Source organism: Lissotriton vulgaris, chromosome 11 (assembly GCF_964263255.1).
Source record: "Lissotriton vulgaris chromosome 11, aLisVul1.2, whole genome shotgun sequence".
In the NCBI taxonomy this organism is placed as follows: domain Eukaryota; kingdom Metazoa; phylum Chordata; class Amphibia; order Caudata; family Salamandridae; genus Lissotriton; species Lissotriton vulgaris.
Window position 1 is genome coordinate 1,096,696,972 of NC_141699.1, and position 19,434 is coordinate 1,096,716,405.

The window sequence follows — 19,434 nt, forward strand, 5'->3', positions numbered from 1 at the left end:
ACCAACAACCAATTATGCTTGAAGAGCGCCAACAAATCTGAAACTCATTTTCCCACTGGGACAAACTTCTACAAGTATCCTGACCAGGAGCGCTCATGGGTGGTTGATCCCAGTCCATGGGACAGATCGAGAGTAACTTGTAATATTGAGCATTTGACTCCTCCCGTAGACTTCAGTGGCCATCACAACTGATGAGAAGACCCAGCGAGGTAGTCCGAGGTGGGGCGATGGAGCTCCCTGCCACCTTCTGATATTCAAACATGGATCCAACCACCTTGGGATGAGAGGAAGGACGCAGAGGGGTAGCGTTCTGCCCAGCCGCTGTATTACTCTGTGGCAGCCAGACTCATCCTAGACTTTAGCAGTTTAAGAGATAGCTCTGTTCTGTACAGGTTTGCAGCTGGCTGTGGCTATAAGATGCAGGTTGCGGTAACTTTCAGTCAACAATCCAGTCTCACAGCGCAAAGTGTCTGCGAGATAAGTCGCTGGGGCCTGTTTTAGGTAAGTGAAAGAAGAAAACTACCAGGCATGTGAGCTGCAGGCAACCACAGGGAGGGCATTTCTGTAGGGTTATGATGATGAGCCAGGTTTGCACAATATTGCATAATACACAGATCTCTTGTATCTTCTCTTGGTAGACCGAAGTCGTCGGCAGGTGAAATTATGAGTGCTGTGTGCTGCCATAGGCAGTTATGATTTCAAGCAGTTATGAGGCGGTGTGACTGCTCCCTAAAAAACAAGCTATAAAAATAAGATTTGCGTTTGGGCATTCTGGGATTAAGCAGGGCAGGCTGGGGATGTTGTGTGAATGTCTTCGGTGAGTCTATCATTTGGTAGATTCTGCGTACGTCACTCACTAAAAGGAGTTCTGCGTATGTTCACATGGGAGTCCTAACCAAGCCGTCTCTGTTGTATCCCAGGATTTGAAGGTCTTAGAAGCTCAGTCTTCTTAATTTATTCAAGGTTGTGGTTAATCTACATCAGCGTTTAAGCCAACAGATGTTTATCTACTAATGGAACTTCAGTATCCGGCAAATATAACCAGTCTGTCTTTTCACTTTGCATTCAGCCAGCTTTGATAGTTCTCTTGCTCTTTACATTTCATTGATACAGTATTGTTTACATTTGATGTATTCCTCCTCCTCACTATTATATCGCCTTAAACCCCTTCTTCTGAGAGCTACACAAGTTGTTAAAGGCTCTCAACCTGAATTATAGGCTTGATTTGCAGGAGAGGGCCTTTAATGGCAGAGGACCTTTAACAACTGATATAGCCTGAGGCAGAAGGGCTAAAAGGCTATTAGCACATTCCAGCCACTAAGGGTAGAATGTTTTAAATTAAAAAGGAGAAACATGAACTAAACATTGGAATGTTGGAGCTCCGGGCTTAGACCAATTATAAGCCTCGAGCTACCCATTGTCTTAAATGGAGCGCTAATCATTCCAATGTTCTAATAGTGCTCAGTTTGTATGTGCTCATTCACATACACGCGTTTGTTTCTTCCATTCCCTAGCACTCCCAAGTAAACATTGACACCCCTTAACAATTCCTTAGACTGGCGGAGTACGCTTTGCATCTTTCTTGAAATGTTCCTTCATTTACCAATTGCTCTGTCTTGTTCTCCCTTAGAGGACTATGTAATATCAACGTATGTTGTGGTTTTTTAATAACCTCACCTTCTCTTTGCAGGTGTGAATCATGTCTTTCCCATCATGGCTGCCACCAAAGAATGCCGGAGAGCCTGTTGGTCAAGTGACTGCACGAATGGAGACAACCCCTTCTTTCGGGGTGCCCAGCCTCTCCATCTCCACACAGCAAACGCCAAAGAAGTTCGCACCCGTGGTTGCACCGAAGCCAAAGTACAATCCATACAAGCAAGGACAATCGGAGGACGGCGATGGTAAGTGCGGCCTTCTCCACACTGATGTCCAGACTTGCTTTAGTTGTCCAGGGCAATGTGAAGACTGCACATCAGTTGTATGACTACTGTCGATATTCAAGGCTCCTATTATTGATCCCTACCCAACAAGCAGAGCCAAACACTAGGTTTCCTGTTCTGGGGATGTACTGAGAAGGTAAAGAGAGATTGAGGTCATGAGTTGTACCCAACATCTCAGTCCAAAATGGATGCTGTGTTTGTCATCATGTATTTAGTTTATTTTGGAAACTTAGTCTTTACTCCCTTTTGCCTACTTCCTCAGTTGATGCTGCTTTTTAGGTCGAGCCTAGCTCAGTGCGCATGCGCTGCTCTAGGAGATGACCTTTTGGAATCGATCTGCACTTTGCGAATACTTGTGCGTGTGTCGGCATTCACCTTGCGGAGCAAGCAGCGTCACGCATGAGCCTAGAGCAGTGCGCATGCGCTGCTCTTGGAGATGACCTTTTGGTATCGGTCTGCACTTTGCGAATACTTGTGCGTGTGGCGGCATCCACCTTGCGGGAGCGAGCAGCGGCGCACAGGGGCCATTTGTTTCTAATTAGCGTGGCCTGTCTCGCGGTCGCTTTCACATTCCTTTTCACTCCGGTCGCTCTCACTTTCTTGCCTGTCTCGCGGTCGCTTTCACATTCCTGTTCCCTCCACTCTTCTTTTTTTTTTTTTTTTTTTTTTTTTTTTTTTTTACCCACATCACTTTAAACAAACAAAACAACATAAGCAAGTTGAGTGCTTTAAATGGGCCTGTACTAGCATTTTCCTTTGTTTTGTGAGGGAGAGTACCCGCATTTCTCAAGAAAAACGTAATGGTTTTAATTGGAGAATACCGGCACTTCTCAAAACAAGCAGGTACTCTGGTACAGCAGTTCTATTTTTCCATTTCAAGTATTGCCCGCAGGCATGCACACCGATGTCTACTCGTGCACGTGCTTTCCTTGAACACGCACTCTTTTCCTTGAGCTGGCTGTCCTTGATACTGCAAACCGCTCCCATGTACGCACAGTGCACTGAAGCCAAGTGCATTTCAAGTTGTGTGTTTCAAGGATATTTTGATTGTAGCAATGGAAAAATGCTTGTATTTATTTATTTAATGCGATTTTATATACCGTTAACATTACCCAGAGATTACAAAAGAACCAGTTGCGTAGCATAAGGACTTTGGATTACATGAGTTACATAAGAAATACAAACTGAAAAAATTCCAAATGTAAAAGTTGTAAAGTCACTCAAGGAAGGGATACAAACAGATGAACTCTAAAATCACATAGGAATGGTAGTAAGTACAAAGGTCTACTACATAAACTAGTGGTTAGATTATCTAACTGTCTGTCTGTCTGTCTCTGTCTGTCTGACTGCAGGGTTGATGTGTATTTGGAGGTTGTGTCGTTTATTGGCCTACCTGCGCTGTTTAAACAGAGACCTCCGTTTTCATAATCCCGGCTTTCCTACTCAGCAGTGTGATCATGGGCGGATAGTTCTATCTACCGCAGCATTTATTTCCTTTTAGCATAAAATGGGGACCACTTTCAGATTGGTGTTCTTTGCTGTATCTGGACGTTAACTTCGTCCTTCTTTCAAAAGCGACCCTCCCGCATGTCAAATAGGCTATGAAAGGGCCGCTCCCTGATCTTACAGTATTGGAGTTTTCTAAAGTGGCATGACTGTGCGTTTAGTTCTGATTTGATACATGGCCTGTCTTTGTCTGTAAATAAACTGACGGAATTTAAGTGGGATAAAAAACGGAGGCGTCTAGAGTCAGAGAGCATGTGCTGCTCTGCAAGGCATGCTACATTCTGTGAGGTTTGAGCATGCCAACTTCTGTGGCAAAACAAATAGCTCTAGCTAAACACTTATAAAGCCCCAAAGGCGAGACCTATTGCCTATTGCAATGCTTGTTCTATGAGGATTTTGTCATCCTTGGCTTTCTTTGAATACCTCATTCATGTTACGTCTTTATAGCCTCCTGCTCCTAACGATTGTGTAATGCTGTTGTTTTCTTTCTGGATCTCCGGAAGTAGCATAACAACCAATAGTTAAGCAACATACTCATGGCACCTACAGATGTAGTTCTAGAAATAAAATCATGCTGTTGTATGGCTTAGTGTGTGTCTAGTACTTTTGGTTGATGTTCAGCCCTACAGCTAAGACATTATAGGAACATTACATCTGCTGAGCTGTTGTGTAACATAATGTAATTTGAGCAGTTGCTTTGGTCGAGGATGGTATGAGGCCTAAAACTTTAGAGAGGGGTTGTAAATGCTTCCTGCACACCTGCTTGCTTGAACATTATTATTCTGTAGCTGCAGGGCCTACAAAAAGTGGCGGACGCTGAACCGCGAAGCCTGTACTGTGCTTGCACTCTACACACGAGTGCTTCTGTCCAGTGTAAAGCACCACCTAACAGAACCATATGGCTCAGTGTTATCAGTAAGTGAAGCTTCCAGTTTGGTGCTTCATTTTGTCAATTAACTGTTATCAAACGTGTTGGTTCATCTGTCAATTTTCCGATCACTGCAGTCTTCAGCCTCCAGGAGGCACTGGACTCGACAACGAAACCCCAGGACGGAAAATGTAGAGTCCAGTACGACAGTCTGGATTACCCTAGGTAACAACACTGCTTGGTGTCCCCATCATCCACTGGCTCAGAGCTTTGGATGTACCTGTTCTCTCACAATCTTCTGACGACATGAGACCTGCCACCTCTCTGCAGTGCTGCATATATGTAGTCCGAATGTTCAGATGCCTGAGACCGTCGCATTCTCCTGTGCATGCGGTGCGGAATCATCATCGAAAGTGCACCCTGAGAAATTATGCAGATTTATGCCTTGAAGATCATCAACAGTAGCGTCTGTCACTGCTGATTGCGCTAAGAGGCTTTAGGCTTGCTGTTTGCAGCATTAGAGCTTTTATTTATGTTGGGTTATGCTTTTAGTAAAGTGCAGCATCCCCGAAGCCGTCCTGGCTCGGATAGTATGATTTTAATTTTAGGGAGGCGGCATCTGGTTGCGCGACCTGGATTTTTGGAATGCACGGACACCAGCTATATGCCTAGTTGTTCCCTTGAGTAGAACGCATTGCAATAATGTGGGCATTTTGGACCCGCGAGATAGCAAAGACATTACAGACCAGCAGCAGCCCTCCTTTCTTAAAACCTGCCCTCTGCTTCAACCTGCCACACATTCTGAAAATGGTGAAAAGGTCCCACCTTTTAGTGGGTAATAAGCCATCTCTGCCCCTCACCCTTGTGCTTTTGCCCCAAACAGACCATGTCCATCCATACGTAGCCCGCCACCCGAAAACCAAATCAAAGTCTGGTGTGTGGCATGCAAATATGTGAACTGACACCCCAGACTACCAAATTGTGCAGCAGTTAGTTTCTGATGGCAGACTGTACACTGAACCAGTCGTTCTTCATAATGACTGTTATCCTACCGGCAGCTGACGAGATTGCTTGCTTGTATTGAAGAGCGGTTCCCGTCCTCTTCCATATAGGTTAGGTATCCCATCCCACTGCCCCTGTTACTTTTGAACATGGTGAATCTAGATTAGTGCGACAGAGAATTAGATACCTGCTCCTCCATCGTCTGGTGCAGACACCCCTGCAGAAGACCACTGTAATTAGACACCTTCGCAGTACCAGGTGCTCAGGCGGGATGTGTTTGCATGAAACGACAAACACTTGGTTGCCTCTGGTGGATGATATCATGGCGGATCCTGGTTTCAGAGCAGGCCAGCCTCCCTCGCCGCAAGCAAACTGCATTAACTGACTCCAGAATGCCAGCCCCAAGGCAACACATTTGCATAATTTACCGGCAAGGAGAAAGGATGTAGTTTTGTTTTTAAAAAGGGCATAGCCACAAAAATGCCATATGAGGATGAACCAATCCCATGAGCAGAACTTTGGGTGCATCCCTTCACATTTGTTGCATCATTGCGTGAGGAGGAAGGAAAGGGGACCATCTCTAGACAGAAGAAAAATGTAAATACTGGTGTAAGAAATTGGGTTATTAGTTGAGTGGAATAAATGCCCCCTTCATTTATAATGACCGTCTTTGTCAGGGTGAACTACTAAATTCACTAAATAAACCGGAGCTCAATCCCCTGGTAGCTGTGGCAGAGAGCAGGCCGGTTTCACTTGGAGGCCATGTGTAAGATATTTCTGCGGTACTAAAAACAGCAATAAAGATGAATTGGTTTCACCCAGTTCTTCCTTGTGAGTACTGGGTGAAACAATATATTTAAATATAGTCAGATGATTAGGCCTCTGTACTATATTGCCCAATTACTCCTTTGGTGACTTCACAATTGATGGTGTGAAAAGAAGTGTCGTATGGTTGGAGGTTAGTAAGCAAGGTATAGAGTGACCCATCCTCGGTGTGGAATAAAGTTCTCTGGTTGGCGCTAATCGAAGGGAGGCCCTGGAGTACGAAACACCTCTGATTGGTTTCCAAGGCTAATGAGGATGAAAAAAATGAATTGGAAAACAAAAAAAATCCCAAAATTATCAAGAAAAGAGTCCAACTTAATGAGCAAAATGACATGTATCCAATAAAGGAGATATGCATTTTTAATATTTTAAGTAGAAATAGTGCCACAGAGCACAAAGTGCCTATGATGGTCAATTGTCGTGGTAGAAAAAGACCTATGCTCAATTTCACTATGACCGCAATGAATCGCGGGTAGGATACACCAACCGGGGTCATCCTGGGCAAAATACTTTCCCTTCAGAATTTAGCCATTTAAGTTCCCTTCCACCTCAGAACTACACCTCTAAACCCCCCTGGACCATAGGGGAGGCACTTGGAGACGCAGAGGCCAGCAGGACAGTCTTGTCCAGGTGAGGTGTCCACTGGTCAGTTCAGGAAAAGGCCTCTTGTAGCTTGCTGTGTTCCTGTAGCTTTAACAGGAGTTCAGTCTTATGACCCTTGAAGTCCACCCCTTTGTCCTGTGTACACAAGAAGATGGAAAAAAGTGCCCAGCCTTTTAGGCTCCTATCAGGTCTGACAGCAGGTTCAGTCCTCCGGTACAGGAGTGTTCTTGGTGGTTCCCTGGAGATGCCACATCTATGCCTAGCACAATCTCATGAGTGGGAATGACACCTTGGAATCCCTAATCCACGTGTAAAGGTTCCCAGGGCGAACCCCACCCACTTTGGAAGTATTCAAGATGGCAAAAATATTCTGCTAAACCTGGGTTTTAGGGCTGGGGTTGTGTGAGAGGAGTGTACTACGGTAATGTTAGTTTCCAATCTCATGCAACACTAACCTCCTGTTTGGAGCAGCCGTGGGACCCCAATAAACCCAGACACAGAAATCTGGTAGATGAAAAAGTAGGGTTTTCAGCAATCGCAGTGGATACACAAGAACTGTATTGGCATTGTATCTTTGACCTTCGACATGCCCCCATGTTTTATATGGAAAACCCCAGCATACTTGTCAAGCAGGATGTGATATTCATGTTGGATTTGACACTTTAATCTTAAAAAGGAGGCTCTCAACCCCACTCTGCTTATCCGGTCTGATTCAGAGGGGTCATCTCTGACCATTCAGGTCAGCCTGTTATTTGCATCTGGGAGGTATTTCACTCCAGTTCACAAATATTCAAATGCTAATTACTGGCTAGAAGTAGTGGGAGAACAAATGCTAATTGGCCACCTAAGGTTTTAGGAAGGAAAATGTAACTTTCTAAAGTCTCTTTTCAAGTCCTGTTTTCCACGGTCACTGTAGTATATGACACAGTAAGTGCTGCTGTCCACTTGAGACATTTAACTTGCAGGCCCTCAGTGCTCCCTGGTACCACATATGGGGACTTATCATTCATTTAAATATGCCTGTTAGAAGTATCCCAATTTCACTGTCTTGCATGGAGAAGCACAAGCACTTCATCACTTGAGAGTAGTGGGAAAGGGCACAGAGTTGTATAGACAGCAACAAATATAGGATCCAGCAGAAGTAAAACCAATATCTGGGGTGATGACACATAAAAGGCAGCTTTCTTATAACTCTGGAGATTGATCGCCAGGGAGGGGAACATCATCCCAGGCTGTGCACTGACGGAGGTTACTTCCTTTCAGGAATTCAAGAACTGCCATGATTGTGATTTAACAACCGCGTACGTCCCTGGAGCATAAAATCAAATATACAGATTGCATCTTGGAGTAACACAGGTTAGGGAGGAAACACGATAAGAACTTTTCGCACTGTAGGAAATCTTGGAGTGTGAAGGAGAACATGTAGTACTCGGGAGAAAATAGACCTATATCTAGGACTTCAGGAACTGGGGAGAAAAACTCTCAGCTAAATGACTAAAGAATCTGAGGACCTTCTGGATGTGCAGAGAGCACCGGTTTAAAGCACTCCGAATAAAGAGATGCTTATATTTTAACCTGCAGCAACCGTGTTATCTGGGGCAACAATTGGGTATCTCCACCTCATCGCTATTGTAGCAGCCGAATATGTGCGCTGCGGTGGATGTTGGGCTATTGTCTGCTCCAATGTAGGTTAGCTCTCCCACGCCAGTGAGGAACACTGTAGACTGGCAGCTTTAAAGCAAGTTAGGTTACTCCCAGTCACTGTACAATGGTACCCCACCCAGAGTAATGGTGGCAAGATGCTCCTCCCTCAAAGATCCGATCCCTGCACCTCGTGTGCTCTGCTGTTGCTCATGCTTACTGTTCCTTTGTATGAACAGGTGGATTCAAACCGTGTGCTGTGTATCCGCCAGTCTGTATCTTGCTGTGCTTTCATGGAGACGTGCGGTCAGTGTGTGATCAGTGACTTCCAGTGAAGTCCATGGGCTCCGTGACCGCTCCAGCTCTGTTTTTCCCAACCCTCTTACTCCGAATGCATTCAGTTACCGGTGCATATACTCTTGCATTGATCTCGGCTTCTCTGCTCTAGCGTTGCCACTCTGAGTCTTGCCCTCTGAAGCGCCTCAGCTCTCCACAAATACCTTGTTTTCTCCCAGGTATCTGATCCTGCACCTCTCCCTTCCCTTTGTGAACCAGGGAGCCGGGCTGCCCTGTCATGTACCTTCTTTGCTCCGTCAAGGTCCAATTCAAAGGTTGTCAAGATGGGAAGGAAGCCAATGAAATCCCAGCACGATGAAGTGCCTGATAATATGCTCATGAGTTGTGGAGGGAGGGGGATGCGCCTCCCCCCCCCCCCCCCCCCCTTCTTGCTGATGGTATGTCCTTCAGGGTAGGCTCGGCTGAGATGCATGTCCAGTTGGGTATGTATGTTTTGTCGCCGCTTCCACATACAAGGACCGGCTCAACCAGTCTGTGTCTCTGACACTCCCGGTTGCATTTTAATGACCCTGATCCCTGTGGAACTGCAGTTTGGTTGTGACATGTCATCCAGAGCTGCTTTTCACCTACATCTTCTTGTGACCTTATTCTATTCCAGTTAATAAAGTCTGTTTCACTACTTGCTATCTATATTATATTATATTCTTTTTTTACACTTCCTAAACTTTTTTCAGATGGTGGTGATCGAGGAAAACTTTTATATTTCCAGGATTATAGTGTCAGAATTTTAAATCAACAAAAATATTTTCTTCCTTGAACTTTTTCCCTCAGTCTCAATAGTTAAATACAGAGTGGATTCTTCAAGTCTTTGGACTACCTCAGCCTTCAACTTTCAGCATCAACAAGACCTCTTCCCGCCTCTTTGCCACTTAGAAGGGGTAGAAGGAGAGTGGCGGATACTAGTAGATTCACATTGGAAGCTGCTGTTTCTATTGGTCTTGTTTAACATGGCTACAAGAGTCATTACTCCATTTGTAAAGAGATGTGATCCATGCAACCCTAGTGTTACCGACACAGGTGGTATTGTATTGATCTAGAATTTGGAAGGCCATTGGCACTGCAGCTTCGCGGGCTGCACCTCATGCCTTTGCAGGTTATTTGTGAGGGTTTTGTGAATCAGTGCTCCTTTTCACTGCCAGGCTCTGAGAAACTTGTGGAGTGGTCACAATATGTACAGTGGTCTTCAGGAAGTGTATTCTAGGCAAACACAAGAAGAACGGAGTCAAGCCTGATTTGCATATAGCTGAGTTGAACTGGGGTGGCGATGTGAGCTAAAGAACGATGATGGATTCAACCGAGATCTGTGACTGGAGGTGAGTGTCTGAAAAGTTTCAGAACTCCGTCCATCATCTCCTTGTGTTTGCTTTGTTCGCCCTAAGTTGGCAGGGTATGCCCAGATGTGGGTCCCTTGCTCACAGGGCCACTGGATTCAAGCTAGCCTGGCTGATGAGGGGTGTTACCCCAAAACCAGGCCCAGGATGCTTGTTCCGGTCCAAGGAAGACCTGGCTTGGCAGTTCGGGCTGGACTGTTCCCATGAGGCACAGGGTCAGACTGATTTGCATATAGCGGGGTCTGAACTGGAGTGGCAAAGTGAGCTAAAGAATGATGATGGATTCATCCCAGATCTGTCACTGGGAGTGAGTGAAAACTTTCAGCGCTCCGTCATAATCTCTTTCTGTTTGCAAAGTATATTATAATTCATGTAACCATCTGTTTCATTGTTCCTTTTAAATTTTGGAATTCTTTCCCAATTCATTAGTTCATATAAACAAACGTCCATCATAGATAAATTGTGCTGTAGATAAAACATAATATACAGTCCAGTAAGCCCTCTCTACTGGAAGTCTCGTTTTAAATACACCCTTCAATTAATATATATTTCCAGTAAAGTGGTTTGCCGCTTCCATGCAGCTTTTTGAAGGCTGACATAAGACAAACAATAAAACTAAGCAGAAAGGGGACATTTAAAAGCATTCATTAAATTAGAACAAGTGGCCTCCTTGCATATAATTATGTATTACGTAATTTTTCAAACCCATAATTCCTCATCTGTTTAACGTACTATCTAAGGCGAGTGGCTAGAATGGGATTTCTTTAATGTTTTCTTCTTCAAATTCATACGAAATGTAAAGGAAGTAATCCTTGTGATAAAGAGGGGAGAAGTGAGCAAGCATGTTCGTGTCTCTGCCTGTTGAAACGCATTATTTTATTGTACTGCCTCATGAGGAAGACATCAGCCCAATCAAGAGAATCCGATTGCAACTTGAGATCAAACCCATTTATCAAGGATTCCCTCCCTGCGCCTTAAAAGCAGGAGACGAGGCAATTAAATACAAATGGAGAACCTCTGAATCACTTTGCCAGACTTAATTGGAAAGCATAAATGCTTGCATGAGGATTCATGCACTAATAACCATTGTACTGTATTTTTGGCAGATGTTTTTCAGTATTGACAATCTTACTTTTTGCTTATGCGGAGCAGCATCGACAGAGAACATTTCCAGTGCTGTGCCAGCAGGTATGCACTAGCAACGCCAAAGAGCTAGTGCTGTTTGCTTGGCCAATGCTTGTTACTTTCTGTTGGGAGTCCTGGCTTGTCTCCTGTTCTTCCCAGTGTCCTCTCTTCTGTACTCTTTGGAAGTATCCAGTTGCGCTCTCATTTGCAGACATTTCTGAGCTGGTGACTTCAAGGCTCGTCCTTGGTGTCCAGGGCGGTGGTGCCCGTCTGTCCCGGAACAAGAGTCACCGCCGCCATTTTAGGGCACTTTGATACACCTTCAAGACTGGCCTTTTATCGGCTCAAACGTCCATTACATCTGTGGCAACGCTTGCTTTTAACATGGCTTTATGGCTTTTATCGACAGTGTAGGTCCAGTTGAAATCCGCGTCTGCGAGCTTCAAGGACAAAATTTATTTTGCGGAGATCTGGATCATGGGGAGCACTAGAATGTGGGATCGAGTCCAGACCGGTAACAGAAACCAGGTTATGATGGAGAACGGGGAGGGGGGGAGCAGTATTGGATATCTTCACTTTGTTACTGGGGCACTGCACGTCCCTCTCCCTCCAGATACGGTGCTGCTGGTACCCCAAAGGGGTGCCATTTGGAGGCGGTCTTATTTCCTCCAGGTACCTGGTAACATTAGATTAGTAAGATCAACTGGAATCCAGCCCTGCCAACCCGCCTCACCCGATGAACGCCAGACCCCATCAAAAGGATGTCCACTATGGGACCAGAAGATGGGCTTGCAAAGCATGCAGTGGCCAGACCGAGCCCACCTTGATCACGCCTTCAACCACCATCCCAGGAAAACACCAAGGAAAGAGGCAAGTTGTCCAGTCTCGCTGCTGCCAGATGTTGTTTCTCAGATGCAGAAAGTCTCTCGTTTCTGGAGTTCTGATTGATTTCTCTGATTTCTCCATTTTTCAAGACTTTGTCGAAGGGGTATTTGGCAAGTCCAACGGGAGAACAGGACTCCCAGATTCATGGTCTCGCTCATTAATTTCCACCAGCTATCGGCGCGTTGGATAACCAGGTACTGCTTGTTTTTCCGATAAGCCTTCAGTTGTCTGCCCCTCGCTTTTAATGTGTTGGTTCTGGTTTAGATCCACTAACTAGTACCACTTCTTGTGGCAGGATGCTTGGAACACCCTGCCTGCTGGTGAGGGTGAGCTGTCTCCAGAGCAGTTATCAGAAGATGTTCAGGAGACTGAGCATTAAACCAAGAAGCCTCGCCACCAGGCCCTGGTCCTGAAGAGAGGCCTCCACGAAGGTCTCAAGATAAAGTTTCAGTAGTTGCTTAAGGCTCGCAGACTAGACGGCTACTCATCCTGCGATGAGTGAAAATGTGAAGTTTAATGTCCTACCAATCTTTACGGTTCTCGATCTTCTTACACGTGCAGGACCAGGGTTTTAGTTCCGATGCCTAAGCCATCTTTGATTGGGGTTTTAGTCAAGGGTCTTTTCTTCATAGTGCAGGCACTCTCGGCTGCGAAGAGAACCCGCTCCCTGCTGTTGTCTTCAGTTTTCATTTCATTTGTGAAGCGCCTGAATCACCCCGAATGGGGTATCTCCGCGCTAAGGACCTGTATAGGTACGGGGTACAAAGATAAAAAAGCAAAGTTTTAAGTTTTTTCCTAAAACCAAGATAGTTACTGGTAAGGCGTATATCCAGAGGCAGTTGACTCCATAGTTTGGGGGCCAGATAGAACGAATTTCCTCCCAGTCTGGCTTGCCTAATCCAGGGGGATAACGAGCATGGCTTTCCCTTCAGATCGAAGGGAGCGTGATGGTATGTGTTTAACTAGTTTATCAGCTAGTTAGGCAGGACGCATCCGGTTCACACCTTTAAATACAATGCAACAAATTTTGAAATGAATTTTTTTACGAATAGGTAGCCAGTGAAGTTTGTGTAGTAAGGGAAGAGACTGGGCACGGTAAGGTGCACTGGTTACCAAGCGAGCAGCTGTGTTCTGCACCACCTGCAGACTATGTAAGGCAGATTCCGTGGCAGAGATCAGCAAGGCACTGCTGAAGTCCAAACGACTAAGTGCCAGGGCATGGATCAGTGTTTTGCGTATTGATGCAAGGAGGAAATGGAAGACCTTGCGTAGGAGACTCGGGCATGGAAGCATGCCCTTTTGGTTGCTGCTATTTGTTCATCCATGTTTAAATCATTATTTAACAATACCCCAATATGTTTAACTACTGTCTTGGGAGAAGGTGCTGGGCCGAATTCTTCTGGCCGCCAGCTGGGAGACCGCTGGTGACCGCCTCCTTGAACAGCATTATTTCTGTCTTTCCTGCGTTCAACTGCAAGAAATTACTGCTCATCCGAGATGTTAGAGCTTTCATACCTTCCGCAAACATTCTTTGAATGTTAGGGGTGTCTTTCTTGTAAGAAAGCAAAAGTTGAGTGTCGTCTGCAGAGGAAATTGGGAAAACCCGATCTTTTTGAGAAGTAACGAGAGGGGGGCGACGTACACATTACACAAGGATGGGCTTAAACAGGAACCCTGTGGATCCCCCTTGGTTACTAAGGTTGTCTTGGATTTGAAAGGTCCCAGATTCACAGTTTGTGTCCTGTCTTTTGAGGAAATCCCGCAGCCAATCTAGAGCGGAGTTCTGGATGCCAATAGAATGCAATCTGTCCAGCAGGATCTGGTGTGAGATGGGGTTGAATGCGGCGGACAGGTCAAGCAGTATAAGAATTACTGCTTGGCCGGCGTCGGCCAGCACACAAATGTCATCTGTTACATTAACCAGGGCTAGTTCAGTACTGTGCCTGGGCGAAATCCTGACTGAGAATGGTCCAGACAGTTGGAAGACTCAAAGGCAGAAAGATGAGTGTTAATGTGATGCACCGTATGTCACGATTAATTAACCTTCCCAGTCTTCAGCGGTCGCAGTGGCCCCTGGGAAGGAGAAAGGCCCTGTGCCCCCCCATCACTAGTCATTGACAGCGTGGGGCCCGAGAATCGGAGTCAAACCTTTGCCCCGGGGCCAATCAATGTAGTATTGATCATGCGGTGCTGCATTGTCCAAAACCTGACCTTTGCCTCTGAGATCATTTCAATATGACCTTAACCATGCAATGCAAGTGTCTCAACATCGGAATACTTTGAACATCTTTAGTTTGGCTTTTTTTTTTACTGATGCAGTCAAAAAACTTTCCTTTTGGCTCTGAGTGATCAGAACTGGCTCCTAAGCAGATTGACATAAAAGTAATTATTATTGTCCTGACAGTCTGGCCAGGACTCTTTCCATTGCAGAAGGGTCATGGCTGATGTGCATATGGCTCGGTCCAAACTGAAGTGGTGTGGCGGGCAAATACTGATGGACTGGGATGCGGCCAGGGTAATTACCAGTGGCTAAGATTAAGTCAAGCATTCCATCCATCACTTTTTGTATTCTTCAGTGAGTTGCCATAGGTGGGATGGGTATGCCCAGCTGTGGGTCCCCATGCACAATGTATTAACTAGAGCCAAGCTGTGCCCGGCTGATGAGCCCTTATAAGGGCAAAACCGGCCCGGGATGCTTATATACCGGTTTGGTGAGTACCTGGCCTGGCAGTTCAGACTGGACAGTTCCCATGGGGAGCAGGGTCAAGACTGATTTACATATGGCTGGGTCTGAACTGAGGTGGCATGGTGTGCAAAAAATGATGGGTTGTGATGTGGCCTGAGTAATTGTGATGGCTGAATCCGTTTATGCACATTCGTTCAGAGTTTGTCAGCCAAAATCTCCAGATTCGGTTTACCCCTCCAGGTTTAGTAAACAAATTGGCCTGTAAGGGCTGGAAACTGTGAGTCTGTCTGGCTTTGAAATGAATTCAATAAGAGCCACAGAAGGAGCCCCCAGAGATGTCCTCAGAGGTGGAAGAATGGGTCATAATCTTAGTCACTGATTCACTCCTTTGTCCTCCTTGGGCATTAAGCTATATGGACAAAAACCTTCTGGATCTCGTGGTTTCTTTTGTAGGTAGTGGTGATTCTGCCGCTGGATACAGCGCAAGGCTGCATCACGTCTCACCAGAGCTGTGGCCAGCCGTTTGGGTTCCTGTGATCAGGAAGCGCCTTGTACCCATGGTGACCGACTCCTCTACGGCACTCCGTGAGGAGTGGACATCGGTCATCTAGCACCACAGGGACCCGCTTACCCCACCGCTTGTGAGCATCAAGAGGCTGCAGAGTAGCGACCAGTCAGACAGCGACATATGACCACCAGACACCACGCCCAGGAGACGGGACCAAGCATCAATGGCCAACGATTCGGACAATCGTAGGAATTGAGTCAACGGGGAATGGTAGAAACCAAACTGATTCACCGCCACTTGATGCCCATCGCCCATGCTAGCCATCCGTCTGAAAAACAACCGCTGTTCGATGCAGCATTTAAAAGATGTCAATATTGATGTTTCTGGAGATGATTTAAAAAATGTAACCCTGAACATAAAGCTAAAAACAAGCATTTATAAAGCCAGCAGGTCTGCATTAATTGTGTTAATGCACATTAGATGAAAGTGGTCCCTTATGCACTTCAATGTAAGCACTGTAGTGGCGGTGGAAGGATGCAGCCAGGAGCATTACTTTCGAGATGAATACTCCACTGTGCTGAGCTAAGAGTTGATTGGCAGAGTGTCAAGCCACTGGCCTAGCGCGGCTGGTTGAAGAAAGCCAGTGGTTGAGAGGGCGGACCCAAATTCCTTTCTGTACATACTGTTTCAACTAGATCTGTTTGACAGCTGCACTGTCAAACACCCGATCCTGAATGAGAACTTGTTGAAAGTTTCACACAACTTTGTTTAGTAAACTCCTTCCCAGTGTTGGAGGTCTCTGCTGGGATGTGCTGTTTCCCAGATATTAGCGGCTATCTACGCACCCCACGCACACATGGAGTCTTACAGACTTAACCCCACAGGCTGGCACTCTCCGAAGGCCTCGGCAGTCAGGCTGCTTACCTCTGGGGGAAGAAAACACAACAAAAAAACATGAGGGTATCTTGAGTTCCTTTAATATTTGGCAAGGTTGTCTTTGCCCTAGAGGTTGCTATGTGCAAATCACAACTGTAAACAACTACCTCCTATAATAATCACAAATTTCCATCCACTTAAAAATGATTCATTTGTTCAGTATTAGTGGGGTTTTTTATATGCCGATTTTATTTATGCGTCTGGTTTATCAAACTTTGCCAGGGCCGGTTTTGGTTCCCTGTCCGGCTCTGTACAGAGGGAACATAAGATGTCTGACACAGTAAACCACAGTGCCTCAATCTCACAGACCAGACACACGGACGATCTGCAGACTCATTCTCATAGACACAGAGGGAACAAGCGAGTATCATTTTCACAGAGCAGACACAGAGGGAACCAGAGATATCTTTGAAGCAGTAAAACTGTGTCTTTCTGACAACGTCAATGACCAGATACAAAGGAAACTGGGTAATCAGAGTGTCTCCTTCTCACAGACCAGACAAGCATGGAACCAGAGAATCTGATTCTCACGGACCAGATACCAAGTGAACTGTAGATTGTCATTCCCACTGACCAGGAACAAAGGAAACCAGCAAAGTCGTGAGAAATGCAGTGAAGCAGAGTCCCTCCTTCGCATAGACCAGACACAGAGAGGACCACTGAACCTTGTGTTCACAGACGAGACATTTAAGGCCCCATAGTGTCTCTTCTCCTCACAGGCCAGATACAGAGGCCGTGGCAGCCAGTAATTGAAGTAAGAATATAGCTCTCATGCAAATACCACACCTATATCATTCATATACAATTTAGCAATGTTATATAATATACCCAGCATACATTACGCCTTTGAATGCCAAAGGTATGTCAGTAAAAAAGGTATATAATTTTTTTTCACTAAAATTTAAATATAGAAATGCCTTCCATGTATGTTATAGAATATACCCAAAGAAAACATTGTCCTAGTTAGCCTACTTGAGTGATATGGTATTGGAATTACAATTATAGATTTTACTTCATTTTGAACTTTTGGTTCGCCCTAATGCACTTTTAAAATGAGGGGAGGTGGTACACCCTATTCGCGATGAAGAAACCAGAATAAAAAGTGAAGAAAGATGATGAATTATTACTTTCATTCGTTTTGCAATAATTGTTTTGTATGCATTAATGTATTTAATTCTATTGAAGAAAATAATGGATTTGTATAAATACTGTGGTGCAAGTGTACGCAACTGAACGAGGGTCGTGAAGGTGAGCTGCTACTACCTGAAATCTGCGGCGCCTCATTCTCTGATGAAGGCCACCGTGGTGACCGAAATGCATAAGTGATAAGAAGATGCCGATTTGAAAAGCAAATAAATAATTTGAAAACCGGAAGGAGTTTGCGACTCATTCCCTCTCTCGTGCAGAGAGGTTTGTTTGGATATATATATATATATATATATATATATACACACACACACACACAAAGCGCCCCAGCGCTTGTGGAAGAGCTACACCACGGCATTCTGCCATCCGGCTTCACAGCTAGCACCCAGCAGCCTCATCTCCTCCCTCCTCTCTCCAAAGCATTACTGAAAGTCCGACGCGTTTCGGGGCTGGAAACGCCCCCTCCTCATGGACAAAGCAGCTGTTCACACCCAATTCACCTTCAGTGATTCAAATGCAGTTTATTTGAACCGGTTACACCCTAAGTGGGTGTGGTTTCTGAAGCGCAGGTTCCCAGGCAGGCTGGTTACTGTAGTTCTTTGAAGGTGACATGATTCTTGCCTTAAGTAGGCGGCGTGATTTTGTGCAATAAGTCTTTAAGTTAACTTCTTTTGTGAGCAGCGGTGGGTGGGTTCCGAGGTTGCAATTTGAATTGAAATGTCGCGCTGGAAATGGAGATGTAGGTCATCTCACCTCAGCCTTCACTGGCGTAGCGTCGGACTTTCAGTAATGCTTTGGAGAGAGGAGGGAGGAGATGAGGCTGCTGGGTGCTAGCTGTGAAGCCGGATGGCAGAATGCCGTGGTGTAGCTCTTCCACAAGCGCTGGGGCGCTTTGCTTTTCTATTTTCTACGCGGTCGGCTCCTACCGTGAGGAAGAGGCTCCACTTCATGTTGGTGTAAGGAAACGCTACGCCAGTGAAGGCTGAGGTGAGATGACAACATCTCCATTTCCAGCGCGACATTTCAATTCAAATTGCAACCTCGGAACCCACCCACCGCTGCTCACAAAAGAAGTTAACTTAAAGACTTATTGCACAAAATCACGCCGCCTACTTAAGGCAAGAATCATGTCACCTTCAAAGAACTACAGTAACCAGCCTGCCTGGGAACCTGCGCTTCAGAAACCACACCCACTTAGGGTGTAACCGGTTCAAATAAACTGCATTTGAATCACTGAAGGTGAATTGGGTGTGAACAGCTGCTTTGTCCATGAGGAGGGGGCGTTTCCAGCCCCAAAACGCGTTGGACTTTCAGTAATGCTTTGGAGAGAGGAGGGAGGAGATGAGGCTGCTGGGTGCTAGCTGTGAAGCCGGATGGCAGAGTGCCGTGGTGTAGCTCTTCCACAAGCGCTGGGGCGCTTTGCTTTTCTATATATATATATATATATATATATATATTTTTGCTGCCTCTTTTCGCCAAGTCGCGCACTCTAGCATGGGTGCATTGCTGCGAGGGGCGAACCTCGCTCGTATTTTTGCTCCTTTTCCTCTGTAGTTCCCAAAGAAAACAAGCACTCGCGGGAGGAGGGTCAAACAGAGTTTTTATTTCTGACCCTCTGAGCACCAGACGCGTTTCGGCTTCTGCCTTTGTCAGTGGTACCACTGACAAAGGCAGAAGCCTTTCCCCCACACCCATTCCCCCATCCATAGACTCTCACATCGCCACTGATACAGCCACTCATATACCCAATCCCTCACCCAGCCACTTATTCACCCATAAAGCCACTCACACAGTCGCTCACTCACACACACAGCTATTCACACACCCACTGACACATCATACAGCCACTCAGGCAGTCTCTCGCACACAGATTCAGACACTCGTACAACCACTCACACAATCTATGTTAGAAATTGCTTCAATCATTACTGGTATACAAAGTTTACTATATTAACTTCTGTAGTAGCTTGGTATACATGTTTAACGCTCCTAAACACTCACAAGCACTAATTAATCTCATCAGTGATGTTACTTGATACAGTGATGTCACTGACCATGTCTTGGGTGATGTTATA

General features: G+C 45.6%; 1 protein-coding gene across 1 annotated transcript in view; it reads left to right on the forward strand.

The window, feature by feature from the left end:
- The first annotated feature begins 1,687 nt into the window (after positions 1-1,687).
- The window catches only part of LPP (LIM domain containing preferred translocation partner in lipoma), a 327,664-nt gene continuing 309,917 nt past the window's right edge, over positions 1,688-19,434 (forward strand). The window contains exon 1 of the mRNA XM_086944622.1: positions 1,688-1,901. Within this exon, the coding sequence (XP_086800748.1) occupies positions 1,700-1,901 (202 nt within the window). The 5' untranslated portion in view covers positions 1,688-1,699. The remainder of the gene's footprint in view (positions 1,902-19,434) is intronic.